Source organism: Abramis brama, assembly GCF_963993115.1.
Source record: "Abramis brama genome assembly, chromosome: 6".
Classification (NCBI taxonomy): Eukaryota; Metazoa; Chordata; class Actinopteri; order Cypriniformes; family Leuciscidae; genus Abramis; species Abramis brama.
In genome coordinates this window covers 45,275,124-45,298,982 of record NC_139968.1, presented here as the reverse complement: position 1 = coordinate 45,298,982, position 23,859 = coordinate 45,275,124, and the positions used below count along the sequence as shown (strand labels likewise).

General features: G+C 39.6%; 2 protein-coding genes across 3 annotated transcripts; both read left to right on the top strand.

The window, feature by feature from the left end:
• The first annotated feature begins 214 nt into the window (after positions 1-214).
• Positions 215-7,776, top strand: LOC311084634 (uncharacterized protein). Of its 2 annotated transcripts, none has more exons than XR_014606558.1 (2): positions 215-2,268; positions 5,591-7,776. XR_014606558.1 is itself a non-coding variant. In XM_084116814.1 (2 exons), exon 2 carries the CDS (start codon positions 5,910-5,912, stop codon positions 6,426-6,428), a length of 519 nt encoding a protein of 172 aa, XP_083972940.1. In that variant the 5' UTR covers positions 1,257-2,268; positions 5,591-5,909; the 3' UTR covers positions 6,429-7,776. The 2 variants fall into 2 exon arrangements, 1 of the variants encoding a protein (XP_083972940.1); XM_084116814.1 differs by having other exon boundaries at positions 1,257-2,268.
• A 1,832-nt stretch (positions 7,777-9,608) lies between these two features.
• LOC311084309 (uncharacterized protein) lies at positions 9,609-23,859 on the top strand. The gene is made up of 3 exons (XM_084116264.1): positions 9,609-9,752; positions 10,612-10,812; positions 20,020-23,859. The coding sequence occupies exons 2-3, from the start codon at positions 10,764-10,766 to the stop codon at positions 21,225-21,227; spliced, it is 1,257 nt and encodes a 418-aa protein (XP_083972390.1). The 5' UTR covers positions 9,609-9,752; positions 10,612-10,763; the 3' UTR covers positions 21,228-23,859.

Below are 23,859 nucleotides of genomic sequence, written 5' to 3'. Positions count from 1 at the left end.
CTGTTTGTACGCCAAAAATGTACAATGGCTAATTACTTGTTCATAACGTTTTTATTAAAATAAATGTAATATTTCTCTGAGAGACTGTCAGACCTGTATTACTGTTGTATAGTTTTAAAATGTAATATTATGTCAGATAATTGTGCAGTTGATCTAATATATGTAACAGTCCTTGCTACAGAAACATGATACTTTTAACTATCATTTCAGACGTGATGCTGGAGAATGAGGAGAGTGAAGAGGAGGAGAAACATCATCATGTCAAAACTGGAGCTAAAACTCACTCACAGACTGAAAGTATTTCTTTACTGAAAAGAAGAGACAAGAAATGTTTCACTTGCCGTCAGTGTGGAAAGAGTTTCACACACAAACCGAATCTCAAGGATCACATGAGGATCCACACTGGAGAGAAACCGTTCACATGTGATCAGTGTGGACAAGATTTTAAACAACAAGGACACCTTAAGTCTCACATGAGGATCCACACTGGAGAGAAACCGTTCACATGTGATCAGTGTGGACAAGATTTTAAACAACAAGGACACCTTAAGTCTCACATGAAGATCCACACTGGAGAGAAACCGTTCACATGTGATCAGTGTGGAAATAGTTTTACACATAAAGGAAGCCTTAAGTCTCACATGATCATCCACACTGGAGAGAAACTGCATGAATGTGATCAATGTGGTAAAACATTTTTGAGGGCTTCAAACCTGAAGAGCCACATGACAGTTCATTCACAGGAGAAACCACATTCATGTTCTTTGTGTGGAAAGAGTTTTTCACTTCTGCAGAATTTAAAAGTTCATCAGAAAACACACACTGGTGTAAGAAATCATATGTGCTTTGAGTGTGAGAAGACTTTCATTACAGCTGTAGTTTTGAAACGGCACCAGAGAATTCACACTGGAGAGAAACCTTACAAGTGTTCACACTGCGACAAGAGATTCAGAGAGTCAGGATCCCTAACAAAACACGAGAGGATCCACACTGGAGAGAAACCTTACAAGTGTTCACACTGCGACAAGAGATTCAGTGAGTCAGGATCCCTGAAAACACACGAGAGGATCCACACTGGAGAGAAACCCTTCACATGTAATCAGTGTGGGAAGAGTTTTACACAACATGGAAACCTTCAGGAACACATGAAGATCCACACTGGAGAGAAACCGTATCACTGCACTGCATGTGGGAAGAGCTTCACTCAATTATCTACTCTACACAGACATAGAAAAACTCACATTAAGTAGCTTATCTTCAGTTCCAGCTCTTTCAAGTGCGATGCCACCTCTCTTTCCTATTAGTTTGTCTAAACCAGCCACAACCACGGCTGTAGCCAGTTATGAAGTCACCGAGGTCCAGACTTCAGTATATTTCCGAGGTGTATATAATAAAGTTTGTGAAATAATTCTCTAATATAGTATTAACTCTACTTTAGTGCTGCAAGGATATTGCACAGCTCCAAGATCTTCTCGTCTGAGCTCTGCGGTCTGTCGCCGCTCATCAACATCAGAATATTGAGATGACCAATCAAATTAAAGTAGACAGGCTTTATGTTCACAGAAGCTGCTGAGCGCATGTTCTAGTGCTTCAGTTAACCGTCATGAAGTGTGAGATCAAATATAGCTAAACTAAACATTTCATATTTAACAGCTATTTTAGGATAGAAATGTTAAACAACAAATGTTAGAAATCTTGGAGTAATATTTGATGACCAGCTGACCTTCACAGACCACATTACAAAGACAGCTCGATCATGCCGTTTGCACTGCACACTATCAGGAAGATCAGGCCTTTCCTAACTGAGCATGCAACACAACTTCTCGTCCAGGCCCTGGTCATCTCTAGGCTTGACTACTGCAATGCTCTTCTGGCCAGACTTCCATCATGTGCAACTAAACCTCTACAGATGATTCAGAACGCTGCAGCTCGTCTTGTCTTCAACGAGCCCAAGAGGGCCCACGTCACTCCTCTGTTCATCTCTCTGCACTGGCTACCTCTCGCTGCTCGCATCAAGTTCAAGGCATTGACACTTGCTTACAGATCTATCACAGGCTCAGCTCCCTCCTACTTTCACTCATTCCCACGAGTCTACATCCCTACCAGAAGCCTACGATCGGTCAACGAGCGACGTCTCGTGGTTCCATCACAGAAAGCCACAAAATCACTTTCCAGAACATTCTCATTCACAGTTCCATGCTGGTGGAATGATCTCGCCACCCTCATCCGGAATGCAGAATCCCTGACAACATTCAAAAGACAACTTCCGTGAGCACTTAACCTCATAGAAATAATAATAATAATAATAATTCCTTTCCTTTTCCCTTAATCCTCCCTTATCAGGCTATGCTACTCTGAGCAATGCCTGTACTGAAACGTGGATATTCTTTCCAACAGGGCAAAATGTGTGTCTTGTTCATCAAAGCCAATATGGGAAAAGTAGTGTGTTGCCGTGGCTTTGACAAAACCTTGATGATTCATGTTTTCTTGCATGATTCGAAAGGCTGAACGAGTGCCGTGTTGTTGGAAGTGGCCTATCAAAATCACTTCAGTCAACTGACTGTTCGCAAAGACCCGCCCCCTTTAGTTACTGTTGCTATGTCCGACAGGCCACGCCTCTCTCACGCCACACCATGTTCTCACAGTGAAACACACATCGCGGACCAGAGAGGACACTGACAACACACTGACAGACAGGACGGTTTACGGTTGATATGAAACAAAGTCTCACCTTTCAAATTTGGTCATTTTTTTGAAGAAATTTAAACAATATACCGTTTTGTGTCTGAGAGATCGCTGTAGAGCCTTTAGAGTTAAAGCTGCTCGTGAACCGATCATCTCTTCCTTCTAGTTCATTTATAGCATCAAATAAACATCAATGAACATCAGAAGGAATGTTGTTTTAACCGCGGAAAGACGTCAGTACACTTCTTTTTTCAAGTTCAAATCCTCCAACGTTAATCTACTGATGCCTGGTTCAGATTACACGATTTTAGCCCGATTTTGGCACGATCCGTTTGACGTAGGGTGTCGTGGGGATTCGCAAACGACAACATGGGTCGGGATGCAAGATTCGATCGTTTCATCTCGTATAGTGGGTGACCACCCAGACGCGACGTCTGCGATGCTTCATGACATCACGATAAAAAGACTTGCATGTTTAATTTTTGTTCGGTCCTCCACGACGACAGTTGGAGTGTGTGTGTGAGTTAGCAAGAGTGAGTGAGAGTGTGAGTGAGTGTGTGTGACTGTGTGTGCGCGAGCGAGAGTGAGTGCGTGTGTATATGTGTGAGTGAGTGTGTGTGTGTGTGTGTGTATGAGTGCGTGTATATATGTGCGAGTGAATGTGTGTGTGAGACGGCTCGCGATGACTGGTCGGAAAGCAACGTTTAGTCTGACATGTTTCTTGTCCACGACATGACAATATTTTTAGGAGTCAAAATCGTGATCGTGGTCAATATCATCTGACACAGTGACCTGTGACAAAAAAAATCTGTGACCAGTGACAAAAAAAATCTTGTAATCTGAACCAGACATAACTCTCCTGACTGCTTTGTCGGACAAAAATGGCGAGTCGGCCAATGGCGGATTATGATTGGCAGTCAATCAAACTAACTGCGAAGGGTTAATTGTAACGGCTACCTGATTTGTTATATATCTTTAAAGGAACACATCGACTTTTTGGGACTTTAGCTTATTCACCGTATCCCCCAGAGTTAGATAAGTCCATACATGCCCTTTTCATGTCTGTGCGTGCTGTAACTCTGTCTGATGCACCCACTGCTAGCCTAGCTTAGCACAAAGACTGGAGGTAAACAGCTCCAGCTAGCATACTGCCTAGAGTCCTGCACGGGGCAAAAATCCAGCCCTAACTGAGACCTGGCCCGTGGTGTTCAAGCCCTAATCCGGCCCCAGCCCGAAAACATCTGCAATTTTTCAGCCCGAACTCGACCCGAGACCAACATCAATATCACTTTGAGCTTTCTCTGACGCACGCTTTCTGATGCGCGCTGTCTCTGCTAGACTCACACACATACACACACGCTACTAGGTAAAATTTCATTATAGGCCTCAAACATAACTACCACCACCGACAATCATGCCCACAAATATTAATACAGACTGTCCATTACAGAGAAGCATAAGCATGCAGTAGAGAATATTATATAGCCAAATGTGATTCAGCAGTAAATAAAGATTAACGGCCTACCTTTTTCTGATGTCAAGTAACTTTACTGAAGAACAACATTTCAAAGAACTCTTCGCCAACTGGCTAACGTTAAATAATAATAAAAATATAATAAATAAATTAAAATCCGTTGAACTGAGTAGGCTCATTCACTGGCCCTGTCCCAAATGGAACCCTAAGCACTCGCGGTCTTCCTCTGAGTCTGCACTTTCTTGACGTAATGCCGCTTTGACCGCGGACTCGGCAAAAGTGTGCATCAAGGGCGCAAATCGACCACATGGGGGTGCTCGCGAGCACCCTTCTGAGATCTAAAAATGGGACACACTGCGGTCTCACGGACTTAACGGACATGCGCATGCGGCAGCCATTGTAAGTCCACAAGACCGAAATTGCACATGAAGTGTGCCATTTAGGACAGGGCCACTGTTTAGGTACTTGTTGAGGTAATCAAATCAAAACTCTTTCAAAATGCAGCTTTTCCTGAAGTATTGGGAACTTTTAGTAAATCCCCACGCTCCAACTTCTCCCTGATGCTCTGCATGGTCAACTGTCATCTAATGCATCGCGTTTCTCGCTTGATCGCATATTGCGTTGCATATTTATAATATTATCAATATAACAATATTCCATACAGTAGCCTGCGCTCTGCACGTATATTATGGACACGATGAAAGGAGAAAAGCTAAAGCTAAGCTTTGGTCCGACCAAAGCCCGATCTTTAAAAAAAAAAATCGCTCGACTGCTCCCAATAAGTGACAAAATCATGCCAATATTTTCCTATTTACATGTTGTGATTTGTATAGTCACAGCGTGTACAAATAACAAGGTCACATGACACAGCCATCTTCTAACCGTACACATACTGGGAACTATATTCTCAGAAGGCGAAGCACTGCTACTTGGGCGGAGTGATTTACTCACAGCGCCTGAGAACCTCCGTGGTGAGGAGCAGAGTTCGCTCAGAGTTCACTCTGCAGAATTAGCAGTGCTTCGCCTTCTGAGAATATAGTTCCCAGTATGTGTATCTTTAAAAGATGACTGTGTCTCATGTGACCTTGTTATTTGCACACGCTGTGATTATACAAATCAGAACATGTAAATAGGAAAATGTTGGCATGATTTTGCCACTTATTGGGAGCAGTATGCTAGCTGTAGCCGTTTACCTCCAGTCTTTGTGCTAAGCTAGGCTAGCGGTGTGTGCATCAGACAGTGTTACGGCACGGAGATGAGAAGGGTGTGTGTGGACTTATCTAACTTTGGGGGATACGGTGAATAAGCTAAAGTCCCAAAAAGTCGGTGTGTTCCTTTAATTTCTCAAATTTATTTTTGGATCAATCATTTTTAACCCAAAACAGTTACGGAATGCAGCTTTAATGACTTTTTTTATTATGTTCATTTCAGGTTCTAATGGAAGCGAAAGAGGAACCGAACGAGGTGGAAGAGAAGAAACATCATCATAATCATTATCATCATCATCCCATGACCAAACCTCCATCTTCCTCGCCACCGGAAATGTCTTTCCCAGGAAAGGTTAACAAGACTTTCCCGTGCCCTCAGTGCGCTAGTGAGACTGAAACCCTTCGCGTGCGTCGAGTGCGCCAAGAGCTTCGCGTGTAAAGCCAGACTCGCCAGGCACGCCAAAACCCACACCGGAGAGAAGCCGTTCACGTGCGACTGGTGCGGGAAGAGTCTGGCGTGCAGGACGAGGCTGAAGAGACACATGACCACACACACCGGAGAGAAGCCGCACGCGTGCCCGCAGTGCGCTAAGAGCTTCGCCTGCAACGCTAACCTACAGCGGCACATCAAACTGCACACCGGAGAGCGGCCGCACGCGTGCCCGGAGTGCGGGAAGAGCTTCATACGGAACGAGAAGCTCAGGAGTCACATGACCATCCACACTGGAGAGCGGCCGTACGCGTGTGACCAGTGCGGGAAGAGCTTCCGACACATCAACGGCCTCAAGGATCACCAGCTCTCTCACGCCGCCGTGAAGTCGTTCAACTGCGAGCAGTGCGGGAAAGAGTTCATCACCGCGTCCGCGCTCAAGAGACACGCCAAAGTGCATTCGGGCGAGAAGCCGTACTTGTGCGCGTTGTGCGGGAAGAGCTTCGCGCGGGTGGATTGCTTTAAAAGGCACCAGGAAGTGCACAGCGGCGTGAAGGATCACGTGTGCTTCGAGTGCGGGAAGGCCTTCGTGACGGCCGACCAGCTCAAGCAACACCAGAGGACAAATTAAGATATTTTTGGGTAAATCTGAGAGCTGGATCACTCCTCCATAGGCTTCTCTGTTATTTAAACTTGCCAGCGCAGAAAAGTTAGTAAAGACATCGTTAAAATAGTCAAAGTGACTACAGCGGCTCAACCTTAAGTTTATCAAGCGACGAGAATACGCGCAAAAAACAGCGCAGCGCTTCTGGGTTGTACGTCTCAGAACGGAGCCTCATTATTGGCCAGCATCACACGCATCACACACATGACCAGCGTCGGCCAATAGTGAGCCTCCGTTCTGAGACGTACAACCCAGAAGCGCTGCGCTGTTACACTACGTGAACTCACTCAGAAACACAGAAGAACATGAAGAGTTGAATAAAGTCGTTATTTTAGTTTTTTCTGCGCACAAAAAGTATTCTCGTCGCTTCATAAACTTAAAGTTGAGCTGCTGTAGTCACTTGGACTATTTTAACGATGTCTTTACTAAATACATACAAAATCACTTTATTATAGAAGACGTTTGTACTACGTTATAACGAGTCATTAATGTATTTTAACTTATACGTTTCATAAACTAGTATTTAACCGAAGCTATAGATTGTGAAGATTGTTTTTTAGTTAGCTAAGATAGTAGCATAGCATACAGCTAACGTTATCCGATGATCATGCTAGCTGAGCTTATACTGCCCTGATACTGCCTTACCGTATTCACAGCAATTCGTAATGCAATTATAATTGTCATTATTTTTTATTGTAATAATCAGCAAAATATGTTACAAGTACACTTTTTTTACATTTTTTAAATTAAAAGAACCATAAAATAATGTTTATTTGTGTATATTACTATTTTTATTTACATTGACATATGTATATTATCAGGCATACTAATGGGGTCCTAAGCTCGGACTCATCTCTTCAGTAGGACTCATTTGTTCACCACACCGGCAAAAATAGACACTTTGACTATTTTAACGATGTCTTTACTAACTTTTCTGGGCCGGCAAGTTTCAGTAACAGAGAAGCCTATGGAGGAGTGATCCAGCTTTCAGATTTAATCAAATATATCTTAATTTGTGTTCTGAAGATGAACGAAAGTCTAACGGGGTTGGAACAACATGAGGGAGAGTAATTACTGACAGAGTTTACATTTTTGGGTGAACTAACCCTTTAACTCGCAATTGCAAGAAAAAAAGCCAGAATTGTGAGACAAAAAGTCGCAACTACCTTTTCTATTGTTTATGGAGTGGCAGAAACAAGCTTCCGTAATATTGTGCTGCTGATTATGAATGAAAATGTATTTTTATTTAAATCAAATCGAACGGTTTCAACATTGCATCTCAGTCCTGTAGTGAATAAACTATTCTATCACCAGATTGTGCTCGTCTTCATTCAGATATCTCACAGGAATGTTGATCAGATTTTGAATTACAAAAACAAAACAAATGCAGATATTTTGCTCTTTTTAAGTGCTCTTGTTTTGTTTATGTCCTGACACCTAGTGGCGAATTATCAATTTGTTTCATTCCGCAAGCAAACAAAAATATGAGGTGTTTTTTTTAAAGGGGTCATATAATGGTACATGCACTTTTACAAGTTGATTGTACTGAAATGTGTGTTGGCAATGCCTGTACACAACCATTATAAAATGATAAAAATCCATCCAGTGTTTTTTTTTAAATCTCCTTGTATGTTTCCCCCCATCTCAAATCAAGCCGTTGTGTTCAAATCAAGTTTTGTGACGTCACAAAATCGACGCCCATCCCACAATTGTTGATTGACAGCAGCGTTTCAACACAGACCCGCACGTCAATCATAGTCCGCACGGACCGGCGCGGTCATTGTTGATACGCTGGAGCGCTGTCTATGAGCAGAATGGCGTCTAAGCGATTGTGGTGTTCTGTTCTTGGGTGTAATAACGAACACAGCATCATGCTGATGTTCCTAAATCCGAACCGCTGAAGATGTGGCTGAGTTTGTTTTCGAAGGGAATAATCCCCACGATCAACGTCAATGCTTTCATGTTTGCGTGAATCATTTCACACACCAGACTGCTTTACAAACGAGGGTCAAGCGTGCTGAAAACAGAGCTGTTTTTGACCAGGTAAAATGAGTGTTTTCTTACAATACTAATGAGAATTTTTAATTAAAGTATATTACAAAATTTGAATTTAGACTCTAAAGACTCATATTAGCTTGTACAAAAATGGCATTATATGACCCCTTTAAGATTCCTATATCAAGTTTTGGGACTTTTGCTGATTTGTTTACGTTCATTGTAGTCCTGGTGGAAGCGAAAGAAGATGAAGAAGTTGAGATGATGAGACCGCACACTTGCACCGAGTGTGAAAGAGTTTCACTCACGTCATCAGTCTGATGAGCATCTTCACACACTGCGACAAGAGATTCAGTCGCTCAGGACATCTGAACACACACGAGAGGGTCCACACTGGAGAGAAACCGTATCACTGCACTGCATGTGGGAAGAGCTTCAGCCAATCAGAGCAGCCGCTGAGTCACAGGAAGAAGCGTCACCTGATATTGTGGCATTGATGAGTCACAGTGTTCGTTCAGTGAAACTTGAGGTTTTGGAAGCTTCTACAGTGTGTATGAAAATAGGTCTATGAAAGTCAGGTGTGTGTGTGTGTATGTGTGTGTTCATGTTTTCTATCCCGGTAGGGACTTAAACCTGAATGCACACACACTCATGGGGACTCGTGTCACTGTGACCTAAACTGAGGAAACAAGCTTATAAATCATACAGAATTAGTTTTTTTTTTTTGAAAATGTAAAAATGCAGAAAGTTTTGTGTGATGGGAAGGTTTAGGGGTCGGTTGTGTGAGTGAGTGTGTGTGTGAGAGAGAGAGGGACCAAGAAGTCAGGAACAAGGAACACAAGCTTTTTATGGATAATGGGTCTTTTTTTTTGAACCCAAGAAAAAAAAATCAGCTTTACAAACTCAAACATTTCTTACAAACAAACAAAAAATGAGATAAAAAAACAATTAGCCAAAAACCAAACAACCTAAAAACTGACCTCTTATAAAGGAAAGGATGGAATTAAAATCATTAAAATCAAAAATCGAATCAACCATATATATATATATATATATATATATATATATATATATATATATATATAAAATAAAGATAAGGGAAATCAAAATGTAATTAAATACCATAAATGTACAACTAAAGGAATCAATTAATAAAGACATCAACTTTTCTTCCTCCCCCGGGCAGCTCCCAGCGAATGGTATGTCCGGGCGGAACCAATAATGCTTCAGTTCTCTGTTTCTGCCCGGACTCTAATTTTCGTCACGCCAGGATGCGGCTGCAGCGGACCATCACCGGTAAACTTTTTAAACTCAAAATAGAAACAAATATAAGTAACAGATACAAACTAACTAATTTTTGTGCACTTCAAATCAGTAACGATGTATATAAAAATGTGTTGTAAGTGTAAACATATGCAAATCTAACAATAAAGAATTAATGAATATTGTTTGTTTAGTGTGGCTATTATGATCTATCATTATACTGAAACAAATGAATGTGAATGACAAAAGAGAAAAGTTTAAATAAAGATTATTCTTAAATGAATGCATGTCCTTAAATGTATGTATGTGTGCGTGTGGAAGCATGTGTGAGATGATGCATACACATTACCACTCTTGTGCGGTGTGTGTGTGTGTGTGTGTGTGTGTGTGTGTAGGTATGGAAAGCCATGAGGGCCAAAATTTTTTAACACATTTAACGCGTGAAATAGGCGCTACGTGTTAAAATCCACAATATGTTAGTGCGTGCGTGTGTAAATTGTTCAAAAGTTTGAGGTCGGTATTTTTTCTTGAAGGGAAGCGATATTAAAATGGTTTCTTAATGATTTCTGAAGGATCATGTGACACTGAAGACTGGAGTAATGATGCTGAAAATTCAGCTTTGATCACAGGAATAAATTACATTTTGCAATGTAAAACAGAAGATTGTAATCACTTTTTTCAGTATTATTGTTTTTGATTGAATCCTTGAACAAAATAATATTCTTTCACTACAATAAAAACTCTTACTGATCCCAATAATAGTGCAGATTCATTTTTTTATATCCATTTATCTAGAACCATGCAGCTCTAATATACACACAACTGTAATGCTTGAATTAGTATTTAAATATATAAATTCATTAACTAATCTTTTAAATTTGTTTTTTGTCAGATCTGCTCCTCCTCCTTCAGTGAAGCTCCTCCCACTGCAATTCACCAATAAATGCTGGAATATTCCCATCAGCTACAAGTGAAGACGAGCATCAAACCATCAGGAAGAGCTGAAATCTGCAAAGACAGAGTTTATTGAAGGACAGTGAGAACATGAGAGATCCAGAACACTGCAGAATGAAACACACTGAAGAACAAAGAGGTTGGTGTTTATTCCTGATTCTTCATTAGTGAGGCTGAAGAACATTAAGGTTATAAAGCAGTTCATCAGATTTAGTGTTTGTAGTAGAAAAAAAGTTATTAGTATTAATTAGTAATAAATATTAAACATACCAAAATCAAACAATTTTCATAATGGTGTAAATTAAACAAAACCTGTTTTATAATTTCTGATAAAGTTGTATGTAGGCATGTGACGGTATAAAATTTTCATGTTGCGACAATTGCTGAAACTTTTATCACGATATACAGTATTTTCTCGTTACTGAAATGTTACAATTTTTTTTTTACACTATAACAGGTTTAATAACTTTTTTTTCTTATAACAAAAAGAACTCTGAACATATAAATATAATAAAGCAGTACACAAAAATATAAAGTAAACAAATGTTTCAAACAGATTAAAGTACAAAAGAAATAGAAAGAACAATAGGTATCACTTTACAATAAGATCTTATTAGTTAATGTTAGTTAGTGCCTTAACATGAACAATGATCAATAGCTACATTTATTACAGAAGTTATTATTCTTTATTAATGTTAGTTATAAAAATACAACTGATCGTAGTTAAATAGTAAGTTCATGTTAGTATTATTAAATGTTGAAATTAACATTAACTAAGGTTATTAAATGCTTTAGAAGTATTTAATTGCCAGTTTATGTTAACTAATGAATTATTGTAAAGTGTTACTGAACAATAATAAAAAAATCATAACATTTTCAATCAATATCTAGGACATGTTGTAGTCCAGATTAAAATATACAAATATTTAAGTATTAAAAGGGTTAGTTCACCCAAAAATTGTAATCCTGTAACACGAGAATGCACCTCATTGGTTCTTGCTGAAGCTCAGACGTGCTGCGTAACACGAGAATGAACCTCATTGGTTCTTGCTGAAGCTCAGACGTGCTGCGTAACACGAGAATGAACCTCATTGGTTCTTGCTGAAGCTCAGACGTGCTGCGTAACACGAGAATGAACCTCATTGGTTCTTGCTGAAGCTCAGACATGCTGCGTAACACGAGAATGAACCTCATTGGTTCTTGCTGAAGCTCAAACGTGATGCGTAACACGAGAATGAACCTCATTGGTTCTTGCAGAAGCTCAAACGTGCTGCGTAACACGAGAATGAACCTCATTGGTTCTTGCTGAAGCTCAAACGTGATGCGTAACACGAGAATGAACCTCATTGGTTCTTGCTGAAGCTCAGACATGCTGCGTAACACGAGAATGAACCTCATTGGTTCTTGCTGAAGCTCAGACATGCTGCGTAACACGAGAATGCACCTCATTGGTTCTTGCTGAAGCTCAAACGTGCTGCGTAACACGAGAATGCACCTCATTGGTTCTTGCTGAAGCTCAGACATGTTGCGTAACACGAGAATGAACCTCATTGGTTCTTGCTGAAGCTCAGACATGCTGCGTAACACGAGAATGCACCTCATTGGTTCTTGCTGAAGCTCAGACATGTTGCGTAACACGAGAATGAACCTCATTGGTTCTTGCTGAAGCTCAAACGTGCTGCGTAACACGAGAATGAACCTCATTGGTTCTTGCAGAAGCTCAAACGTGCTGCGTAACACGAGAATGAACCTCATTGGTTCTTGCTGAAGCTCAAACGTGCTGCGTAACACGAGAATGAACCTCATTGGTTCTTGCAGAAGCTCAAACGTGCTGAGTAACACGAGAATGAACCTCATTGGTTCTTGCTGAAGCTCAAATGTGCTGCGTAACACGAGAATGAACCTCATTGGTTCTTGCTGAAGCTCAAATGTGCAGCGTAACACGAGAATGAACCTCATTGGTTCTTGCAGAAGCTCAAACGTGCTGCGAAACACGAGAATGAACCTCATTGGTTCTTGCTGAAGCTCAAACGTGCTGCGTAACACGAGAATGAACCTCATTGGTTCTTGCTGAAGCTCAAACGTGCTGCGTAACACGAGAATGAACCTCATTGGTTCTTGCAGAAGCTCAAACGTGCTGCGTAACACGAGAATGAACCTCATTGGTTCTTGCAGAAGCTCAAACGTGCTGCGAAACACGAGAATGAACCTCATTGGTTCTTGCAGAAGCTCAAATGTGCTGCGTAACACGAGAATGAACCTCATTGGTTCTTGCTGAAGCTCAGACATGCTGCGTAACACGAGAATGAACCTCATTGGTTCTTGCTGAAGCTCAAACGTGATGCGTAACACGAGAATGAACCTCATTGGTTCTTGCTGAAGCTCAGACATGTTGCGTAACACGAGAATGAACCTCATTGGTTCTTGCTGAAGCTCAGACATGCTGCGTAACACGAGAATGAACCTCATTGGTTCTTGCTGAAGCTCAGACATGTTGCGTAACACGAGAATGAACCTCATTGGTTCTTGCTGAAGCTCAAACGTGCTGCGTAACACGAGAATGAACCTCATTGGTTCTTGCTGAAGCTCAAACGTGCTGCGTAACATGAGAATGAACCTCATTGGTTCTTGCTGAAGCTCAAACGTGCTGCGTAACACGAGAATGAACCTCATTGGTTCTTGCTGAAGCTCAAACGTGCTGCGTAACACGAGAATGAACCTCATTGGTTCTTGCTGAAGCTCAAACGTGCTGCGTAACACGAGAATGAACCTCATTGGTTCTTGCAGAAGCTCAAACGTGCTGCGTAACACGAGAATGAACCTCATTGGTTCTTGCTGAAGCTCAAACGTGCTGCGTAACACGAGAATGAACCTCATTGGTTCTTGCTGAAGCTCAAATGTGCTGCGTAACACGAGAATGAACCTCATTGGTTCTTGCAGAAGCTCAAACGTGCTGCGAAACACGAGAATGAACCTCATTGGTTCTTGCTGAAGCTCAAACGTGCTGCGTAACACGAGAATGAACCTCATTGGTTCTTGCTGAAGCTCAAACGTTCTGCGTAACACGAGAATGAACCTCATTGGTTCTTGCTGAAGCTCAAACGTGCTGCGTAACACGAGAATGAACCTCATTGGTTCTTGCTGAAGCTCAAACGTGCTGCGTAACACGAGAATGAACCTCATTGGTTCTTGCTGAAGCTCAAACGTGCTGCGAAACACGAGAATGAACCTCATTGGTTCTTGCAGAAGCTCAAATGTGCTGCGTAACACGAGAATGAACCTCATTGGTTCTTGCTGAAGCCAAGAATGAACCTCATTGGTTCTTGCAGAAGCTCAAACTCAAATCCGATCCGGCACCTCATTTGGGGGATCCACCTGTCACCTGGGTGGAAGTAATAGTGAAGCGAGGATTTAAGTGCAGGAATGGAGGGTCTTTAATAATAAAAATGAAACAAAAACTCCTCGTTGGGGAAAACAGGACAGGCATCAAGATACAACCGAACTATGTCAGGAAACAGGAACACAAGGATACATAGATGACGAACCAGCACAGGACTGCAAACAGGGAGAATAAATAGGGAAGCAAATAAAAGAGGGCAACGAGGGAAGGCAGGTGGGGTAAATTAATCAGTAATCAGTAACAAGATGGGAGGGCTAGACAATCGATGGGAGGGTCTAGACAATCGACAGGAGAGCACATGGCACAAAGAAACACATGACAAGCCATGTGCTCACAACAAACAGGACTATACCACAAGCACATGACAAACCGGAGGGTTGTTCCATAAAACAAGATTAGAATACAAGCCAGGCATATTTTGGTTAGTCAGACTTATTGTCGGTGGATTCTGTTTCATAAAGCAAACTTAAAATAGTTCAAACTCAGTTACCCTGGCAACTTATGCTGGGAAACTAGCCTGGTCCAGGGCAGGCTAACTGTCAGGCTAAGCCTCAGCTGTTACACAGATCCTCTGACACTGACCGACAAGAACACAATGATATTACCACTGACACTCTCTCATACCATTATTGGACTTTATTAACCACTATTAGTCCAAAAATAAATACACAGTATACAGAAAATCAACTTAAACAAGGCTACAATGAGATTAGATAGACAGACAGACAGACAGACAGGCAGACAGACTACAGGTTTTCTTTTTTTACTGGCTGAATGTTTTGTGCCCAAGATTGAATTAGATTGTTTTAAAGAGTTATGAATACATTTCTCTCTGGTTTTGTTTGGCAGCTGTAGTACATGTTTATGATTATTAGAAGAACATTAGAACACATCTAAAAAAAAGCTTTTTAAAGCAGAAGTTAAAATCACAAAATTAAAAATAAATGATTACAAAAGCACAGAGATGAATCTGAGCTTAGTAATTGGCAGTATATTAGCCTACATTTGATTTACCCCATTACAATAGTCCCTTTACAGTTATTGCTATCATAAAAATACACTTGTAGGTTTAAAATTCTAAATAAGGCACATCTAATGTCCAAATAACAAATATTTTAGCATATATATATATATATATATATATATATATATATATATATATATATATATATATATATATATATATATATATATATATATAAATAAATAAATAAATAATGTACTTTATTAAGTCTTTCAATTCAAACACATTTAACACAATTATACAAATGGACAGTTCCTTTAAATACATCATATTTTCCCCCAATAAATATTCCTTATTTTTCCTTCTACTTTTTTTCTTTTGTGATAATACCCACCAACACATAGCCTAAAAAACACATAATTAGAACAATAACCAAAAAGTACATAGTTAGACACTTTTACATATGATTTAAGGGGAAAAAGACAAAAAACAATAAATAAATATTAATAAAAATTTAACATTCACACATTTATATCAAACTCTTATAATGACACATAATTCCTAATAGTTATTCAAGTAATATTATTTAAATATCAAATATTCAATATTAAATAAGTAAATAAATAAAATAACAAATAACTATAAATAAAAGGGAGGGTTATATAAAAATGTAGTTAATGTAGGCTAATATATATTTCTTTATTTTATGGAATATTCTTTGATTTTAGAGTTGCACATATCTTTTCAAAATGTATACATTTGCTCTTAATTTCATGTTATCCTCTCCATAGTGTACTTTAGAAACTAAATCTAACCACTCATTTAAAACTGGGGATTCTTGCTTTCTCCAACAAAGTATTGCATTAAAAGCTTTAATTCTCAGCATTCTAAATAAGTATACATCATCTTTATTAAGTAGCACAGGTCCTATACCCAAAACTATATTTTGTATCTTTATATATTTAATTTCTTTAAAAAAAATCTTCCCTGAATTAGGCTACTTCTGTTCAATTTTTTTTTATTAGAAGTATAAAATATATGAGTGTAATGAGCTAGAAGTTCACTGCAACTTATCCAACATCCTAAAGATAAATTATTATAATTAGAAGATATTTCTGGTGTTATAAAATATCGCATATTAATTTTCCAAGCAAAATGTATATTTTAGTCAGAATTATTGCGCTCCTATATGGCGCGCATGTGCGCAGCAGCGCTCGTTCAATATGAAGATTAGCAGCAAAATGGATATATTTGCATGACTTTCTAACATTTACAGATGGAGAATATAACTGTAAAATGTAAGTTTTGCACTGAGGGGGAAAAAAAACACATCACAAACGCATAAAACAGCACAAAATATACGCTGTTTGATGGTGGATCGATTTGATCCACGATCGACCTCTAGGGCTGCTTCAGAAACGCGTGCACACGCAATTATCTAGACTAGATAAACCTGGATCAAATTAGTGAGATTGCGTGAACTTCAATTACCTTTTATGGAACCACTTTAGCCCCAACTTATTTGTTAGGCTCATTCAAGTCCGGTTTTGGAGTTTAATCCCTGTCACCAAACCAAGATATAAACTAGATAGAAGTGACAGAACCCTGACACCACCATCTCAAACACTGAAAGATGTTTTTGTTATGACCTATGTTCAGGAAAATTAAGTATAATGATAATTATATAAATAACTTGCTATTTTCATGTTAAATGTATAAAAAAAATCTATTAAGTGGAAGAAATGTCTCTACAAAGTGCACTACATGTCATGTTTTGGAGTTCATCCATTGGATTAGACTGCTATTCGTGTTTCGTGTTTTTTATATAATAGGCTATATAAACTTAGATGCACTTCTGTTATTTGTGAAGCGGTTTTCTGCACCTTATCCGTGGCATAATTGGCTTATTTTGACTGTTGAGGTAATGTAAGTTGCAAGTTAATGAGGTCGCATAATACGCATCTTTAATGGTTCTCTGAACAACTTTACGATATGTTTTGGTTATTGCCAGAAGACGTGAACAAAATCATTTGATCATTTAGCCTATTATACAACATAAACTGTGATGTAAACATATTTACAGAAGAAACTCCTAGTGATATTTTTAGGAATGTAAGATGTGCATTTAGAAAGTGTGTCTGAATAATTAATTCATAATTGGAATAATCGGACAAATTTTGAAACATTGATAAAATCATAAAATGTAAAATCATTCTGAAATTTGGTGTTCTAAAATTCCAAAGCCAGATTGTAGAGTCGAATCTGTCGAATACAAACTTAAACTGTTGAAGAGTAATCTTTTTGACACTTTATAAATTTTAGATTTGCCCTGCAAATTCATAATGATGGATGAACGCATATAGTGCTCCAGGTGACACGGTGCTGTGCTGTCATTCCCAGAAATTAGGGGCCAAGCACCGAATGTGCGTAGGCACCTATTGTAGCTGTTGGCGTACCAAAAATAATTCTTCTTTTTCTTCTGACTGGGCTTCTATGGCAGCCCACAGAACCGCTTGCGGGAAAGTTGTGCAATTTGGCACACTGATAGAGGACAGTCTGAACAGTCACCATAGCAAATTTGGAGTCTCCAAACCAATTCCTCTAGTGCCACCAACTGTCCAAAGTTGCACACGTTTATGCTAATAACTTTTGGACCATAACTTTTGTCATATTGTCATAAAGTTGGTCTTGTTAGATTCAGGGTAACATGCCGAGTCGACTGATATCCAAAAATCCAGCCATTTTGGCTGTTGGCCATTTTGAATTTTGTGCTAAAATGCTGTATTTTAAGAACGCATGAATGGATTGTTACAAAACTTGGTATGGGTCATCAGCACGATGTCCTGAAGGAGCCTGAGAAGTTTCGAAACAGCGCCACCTAGTGGTGATTTTCCCCCCCAAATGCTTATAACTTTGGGTGTGGTCGACTTATATTCACGAGAGTCATCTCATTAGACTCCTAAATCCTTGCCGAGTCCAACGATACCAAACATGCTAGGTTTCGCCTTATGGTTTGTGTAGCGTTGTGATTTATCGCTTAAAAAACATTTGCTGATATCTTCGAAACCGCTAGTCCGATTGAGACGAAACCACCGTCAGAAGTTTGGAAACATAGGTCGATAGTTAAATGCCAATGCCCAAATGCTTAAAGCTACACTGTGTAGGATTTACTCCCATCTAGCGGTGAAATTGTATGTGACTACCAACTAAATATGTGGTCTCAAACTCAATTCCTGGAGGGCCACAGCTCTGCACAGTTTAGCTCCAACCAGCTCCAACTCACACCTGCAAGGAAGTTTCTAGTAATCCTGAAGACCTTGATTAGCTGGATCAGGTGTGTTTGATTAGGGTTGGAGCAAAACTGTGCAGAGCTGTAGCCCTCCAGGAATTTAGTTTGAGATCACTAGCCCCTCCCAATCCGAAGGCGTCATGTGTCAGTCATTTTTACATGTTTTTTCATATTAATGTCTATAACTCCGAAGCGAATTGAGATATTTTCACCAAAATTGACACACATATGAATGAGCTCACGCTGAGGACACATAAAAAAAATGGTGGGACTGAGCCTCTTGGTGGCGCTATAATAGAACAAAACATGAAATTCCCATTGACTTCAATACAGTTTTGTGAAATAAAATGCTATACTAAACAAATGCATTGGTGTAATATTACGAAACTCAGAATGTGCCATCAGCACCATCCCCTGAAGGTACTCAAAATATTTAGAGGCAGCGCCACCTAGTGGTCAAAAGTTATAACAAAATTTCCAAAGGGGCTAATAACTTTTGAATAAATCTGCCTATTGTAATGCCACTGGTCTTAATAGATTCCTTGGGTCAAGCCGAGAACATGGATACCAAGTTTACTTTATTTGGCCGATATTCCTGTCCGCCATCTTGATTTTCCTTCAAAACCTACTTTTTCTAACTCCGCCTAGACCGTTTGTCCGATTTTCTCGATCGAATCGAATCGTATCATCTCCAGACTATGCCGACTAAAAGTTATGGATTTCGTGTCGATAAACTAAACCGTTTTCGTATAGCGCAGCAGCAAAGTTGAGGCATGATGCCGAAAGGACTATTCAGGCTTTATCCCAAACTTTGTATGCGTCATTGTCAGTTGTCAGTTTTGTAACTGCGCCACCTTTTGGTCGAAAGTGATAATCAATTAAATCATATTTTTAATTACTGTTTATATGATTTTTCAGCCATTTCGCCTCAAATCCTCTTTAAATGTCTTTAATTGCTCATTGTTGCTGGTCTGAAACTTTCAGCCATGTCTTGTCATATTATTCTGCTTGGCCCCGATAATGGCTCTTTGCAACTATATTTGGACATGTTTTTATCATGTTTTGACTGTTAATATCTTATTAATATTAAAGTCATTGGTAGAAATCCCGGGAAGTGATGATTTTGTTCTTTTACATAGAACGAGAAGAGATGGAAACAATATATATATTGTATATATAAATACATATAGCCCGCTCACAAATGACTATAGCTAGAGTTTAAACTTTCAAATTCCCTATGAATGTCAAGGCCAAAGTTAGTCTAGTTGTATTTCATAATAAAAAGTTATTTATCTTGTAACTTTGGTAACAGGGTTGATGAATGTAGTCAACACTACAAATGATTGAGATTATTTTCCCATCATACTCTAGAAAGAGTTCAAATGATGTCACTTCCTGTTTGTCACCATTTGTTCGCCAAAAATGTACAATGGCTAATTACTTGTTCATATTACAATGTTTTTATTAACGTTGTAATATGAACAAGTAATTAGCCATTGTACATTTTTGATTAGCATTTTAATTTTTAATTAGTAATTAGCCATTGTACAAAATAAATGTAATATTTCTCTGAGAGACTGTCAGAACTGTATTACTGTTGTATAGTTTTAATATGTTAGATAATTGTGCAGTTGATCTAATATATGTAATAGTCCTTGCTACATAAACATGATACTTTTAACTATCATTTCAGACGTGATGCTGGAGAATGAGGAGAGTGAAGAGGAGGAGAAACATCATCATGTCAAAACTGGAGCTAAAACTCGCTCACAGACTGAAAGTATTTCTTTACTGAAAAGAAGAGACCAGAAATGTTTCACTTGCCGTCAGTGCGGAAAGAGTTTCACACGCAAACAGAATCTCAATGTTCACATGAGGATCCACACTAGAGAGAAACCATACACATGTGATCAGTGTGGGAAGAGTTTTAGACATAAAGGAAACCTTAAATCTCACATGAACATCCACACTGGAGAGAAACTGCATGAATGTGATCAATGTGGTAAAACATTTCTGAGGGCTTCAGCCCTGAAGATCCACATGACAGTTCATTCACAGGAGAAACCACATTCATGTTCTTTGTGTGGAAAGAGTTTTTCACGTCTGCAGAATTTACAAGTTCATCAGAAAATACACACTGGTGTAAGAAATTATATGTGCTTTGAGTGTGAGAAGACTTTTAGTAGAGCTGAACATTTAAAACAGCACCAGAGAATTCACACTGGGGAGAAACCTTACAAGTGTTCACACTGCGACAAGAGATTCAGTCGGTCAGGACATCTGAAAAAACACGAGAGGATCCACACTGGGGAGAAACCTTACAAGTGTTCACACTGCGACAAGAGATTTAGTCATTCAGGATCCCTGAAATCACACGAGACGATCCACACTGGAGAGAAACTGCATGAATGTGATCAATGTGGCAAAACATTTTTGTGGGCTTCAGTCCTGAGGAGCCACATGACAGTTCATTCACTGGAGAAACCACATTCATGTTCTTTGTGTGGAAAGAGTTTTTCACGTCTGCAGAATTTACAAGAACATCAGAAAATACACACTGGTGTAAGAAATCATATGTGCTTTGAGTGTGAGAAGACTTTTATCACAGCTGCAGATTTGAAAAAGCACCAGAGAATTCACACTGGAGAGAAACCTTACAAGTGTTCACACTGCGACAAGAGATTCAATCATTCAGGATCCCTGAAAACACACGAGAGGATCCACACTGGAGAGAAATCGTTCACATGTGATCAGTGTGGGAAGAGCTTTACACAACAAGGACACCTTAAGTCTCACATGATCATCCACACTGGAGAGAAACCGTATCACTGCACTGCATGTGGGAAGAGCTTCACTCGTTCATCTAATCTACACAGTCATACAAAAACTCACATTAAGTAGCTTATCTTCAGTTCCAGCACTTTCAAGTGCGATGCCACCTCTCTTTCCTATTAGTTTGTCTTAAAGAGCAACTTGCAGGTTAGAAGACCCAACAAGTCAATGTATAGAAAAATAATGTAGGAACTAGATTTTCTTTAAAAAAAAACTTATAAATACGCTACAGTGGCTTCTGGAGTCGTTTTTGTGAGAAAATTTTACTTCCGCATCTGAAAATGGGCGTGACGGGCGAGAGTCGTGACGTAGCACGAGGGAGAGCGGTCGATTCAAACAACAGGGAAAAGTGGATCGCAATGACATTTTGGACGCTGAGGAAATTGTTGACGGACCACAGCCATACAATTATGAGCCTGCTAGGCTGCCCAGAGAGCAGGGACAGGCCAGGATTAATGTTACACAGAACATATTGGAACTTACAATAACAGAAACTAAGCTTTGATCAGGCGTTTGTCATGCTCATTAATATCCGCCCAGACTAACGTTACGTGATATAACTTAGCGGTTTCTCATCGAGAGACAGAGAGATATTTATTCCTGATACATTTTTTGTTCCATAGGTGCTTGTGTGGGAAATGCGAGGCAATGTTTACAGCTGAGGAAAGTCAGTGTTGTAGGGAGGTGGATGCATACTGGGCCTTAGTGGAAAATGCCAAACTTCCATGGTTGCAGTTAGTGTTACTACAGTAAAGCCATGGTGAATGTTGCTGATCTGTGGACACTGGATAGTTCGTTCATTCATTGCATGTTCATGTTTATTCCTGGTTTCCACGTCAGCGCTGTTTGATCCGTTAATAACGGAGAAATGTGAATATTTCTCACTAGATCTCGCAGCGATGTTATTACTTCAGTGGCGAATTCTTTATTTACTGGATCTCGCAGTTACAGTGTTGCTTGATCAGGCTCGCGCTGCACTGGTCCAAACTGATAAACGGTCCACACAAACACAATAACGAGTAGCTCAGTTTCGTTCCGCTTACATTGCGTTTGCCAGTTGATGTTGTGCTCGCGCCTACATCCGGCGGGAGAACCCGAAGATGCGTGCACTGAAGGAACCGCACCAGCTCTGAGTCTCACCCGGTTCTTACTTCGGTATCCCATGTTGAACTCCATCATATCACCGGGACGATAATCCTCCGATCTGAAGTGAACGCTACACACGACCGCGTTTTCCGAAGCCGACGCGGAAGAGAAATCCCGTCTCTTCACCTGCACAACCCGCACCCAGGCACGAAAGATAGCGTCGTCCTTTTTCTTGTTAGGAAACCGGTGGACTCGATGTCCTGACAAGCTGGAGTTTTTGCAAGCTCCACAAACACAAAAATGTACCATGACGATGATAAATTGAAATACAAAAACTACTGAAAACACACTGACTCACGACCGCTCTTACTGAATACCAACCTACTCTGCACTGAGCTGCGGCAGAGCACAGCACACGTCTCCCTCGTGTGACGTAAAATGACGCGATGTTGAAAAAAAGCGGTTTGTACGAGCAGTCAAAGAAACGCTCACTTTATCTACTAAATTGGTGTCATTATGTCGTTTTAAAACATTTTAAATCCTGCATTATCTTTTCATATGGTATTTTCATTCACGGTTATATATTCATTCAGATTTTTTTTTTACCTGCAAGATGCTCTTTAACCAGCCACAACCACGGCTGTATCCAGTTATGAATTCACCGAGGTCCAGACTTCAGTATATTTCTGAGGTGTATATAATAAAGGTTGTGAAATAATTCTGTAATATAGTATTAACTCTACTTTAGTGCTGCAAGGATATTGCATATTCATATCAACTCGAAGATGCAGTTCCTTCCCAAAGAGCAATATCGCATATATCAGTTTGCTTAATATAATCTATATGTTTAAAGTGTTTTTTCTTTATATTTTTTACTAACTGTTCTTGCTCAGGAAGCTGAAGAAGAGGCTGATTGAGATGCTTTATTATCTAGATTAAGAGGTTCCTCTGGTGCGAAAGCCTCTAATGTCACACCTAAAGTACGATGTGGGAAAGCTGTAATCTGCTGATTGGTCAGTTTAAATGTCTCGCATTTGGTTTCAATCACATGTTCAAAAGGATTAAAGAAGATTGTGAGGCTTTGTCTACAGCTGGCGTTAAGATGCATTTTGGTCAATTGGATCACAAGTATACAAGGGACCATTCACGTTTACTCCTGGTTTTTCTCTTTTGTCCACTTTCAACCACTTCTGTCCAGATTTGTTCGAGGGGAGAAAATGAATTATTTTATGCAGCCATTTGTCGATAAATGCATTCAGCTAGAGCAGGAATGTCTAACAGTAATGCACAAAGCTTGAATGTCCGTGTGTTTAATCTTGTCTGTGTTGCTCACTGCACTGTCAGAAACATAAAACAATTTAATGGGGAACATGGATGTCACTGGTGTTATAAGAAGGGAGAAGTTATTGCCAAGGGGAATGGTTCCACTAAGGGACTTAATTTTAACTGTTTATTGAACTGTTGTATGAAATCAATGTCACATTTTCAATCGTGATGGTATTCGGGAAACAGCACTCGGCGTGACACGCATGTGTTTTTTCCCCTAGACGTCGGTTTCTTTTGATTGTTTAATACTGGTTTTGCTTGATTTGTTAATAAATTGTTTTTTGTTAAA

Excerpts from the sequence above, each read along its gene's own strand:
- LOC311084309 (XM_084116264.1), top strand. The coding sequence starts at position 10,764 with ATGAGAGATCCAGAACACTGCAGAATGAAACACACTGAAGAACAAAGA. Across the intron at positions 10,813-20,019 it reads ACACACTGAAGAACAAAGAG|ACGTGATGCTGGAGAATGAG; the intron begins GTTGGTGTTTAT and ends CTATCATTTCAG.
- LOC311084634 (XM_084116814.1), top strand. The coding sequence starts at position 5,910 with ATGACCACACACACCGGAGAGAAGCCGCACGCGTGCCCGCAGTGCGCT.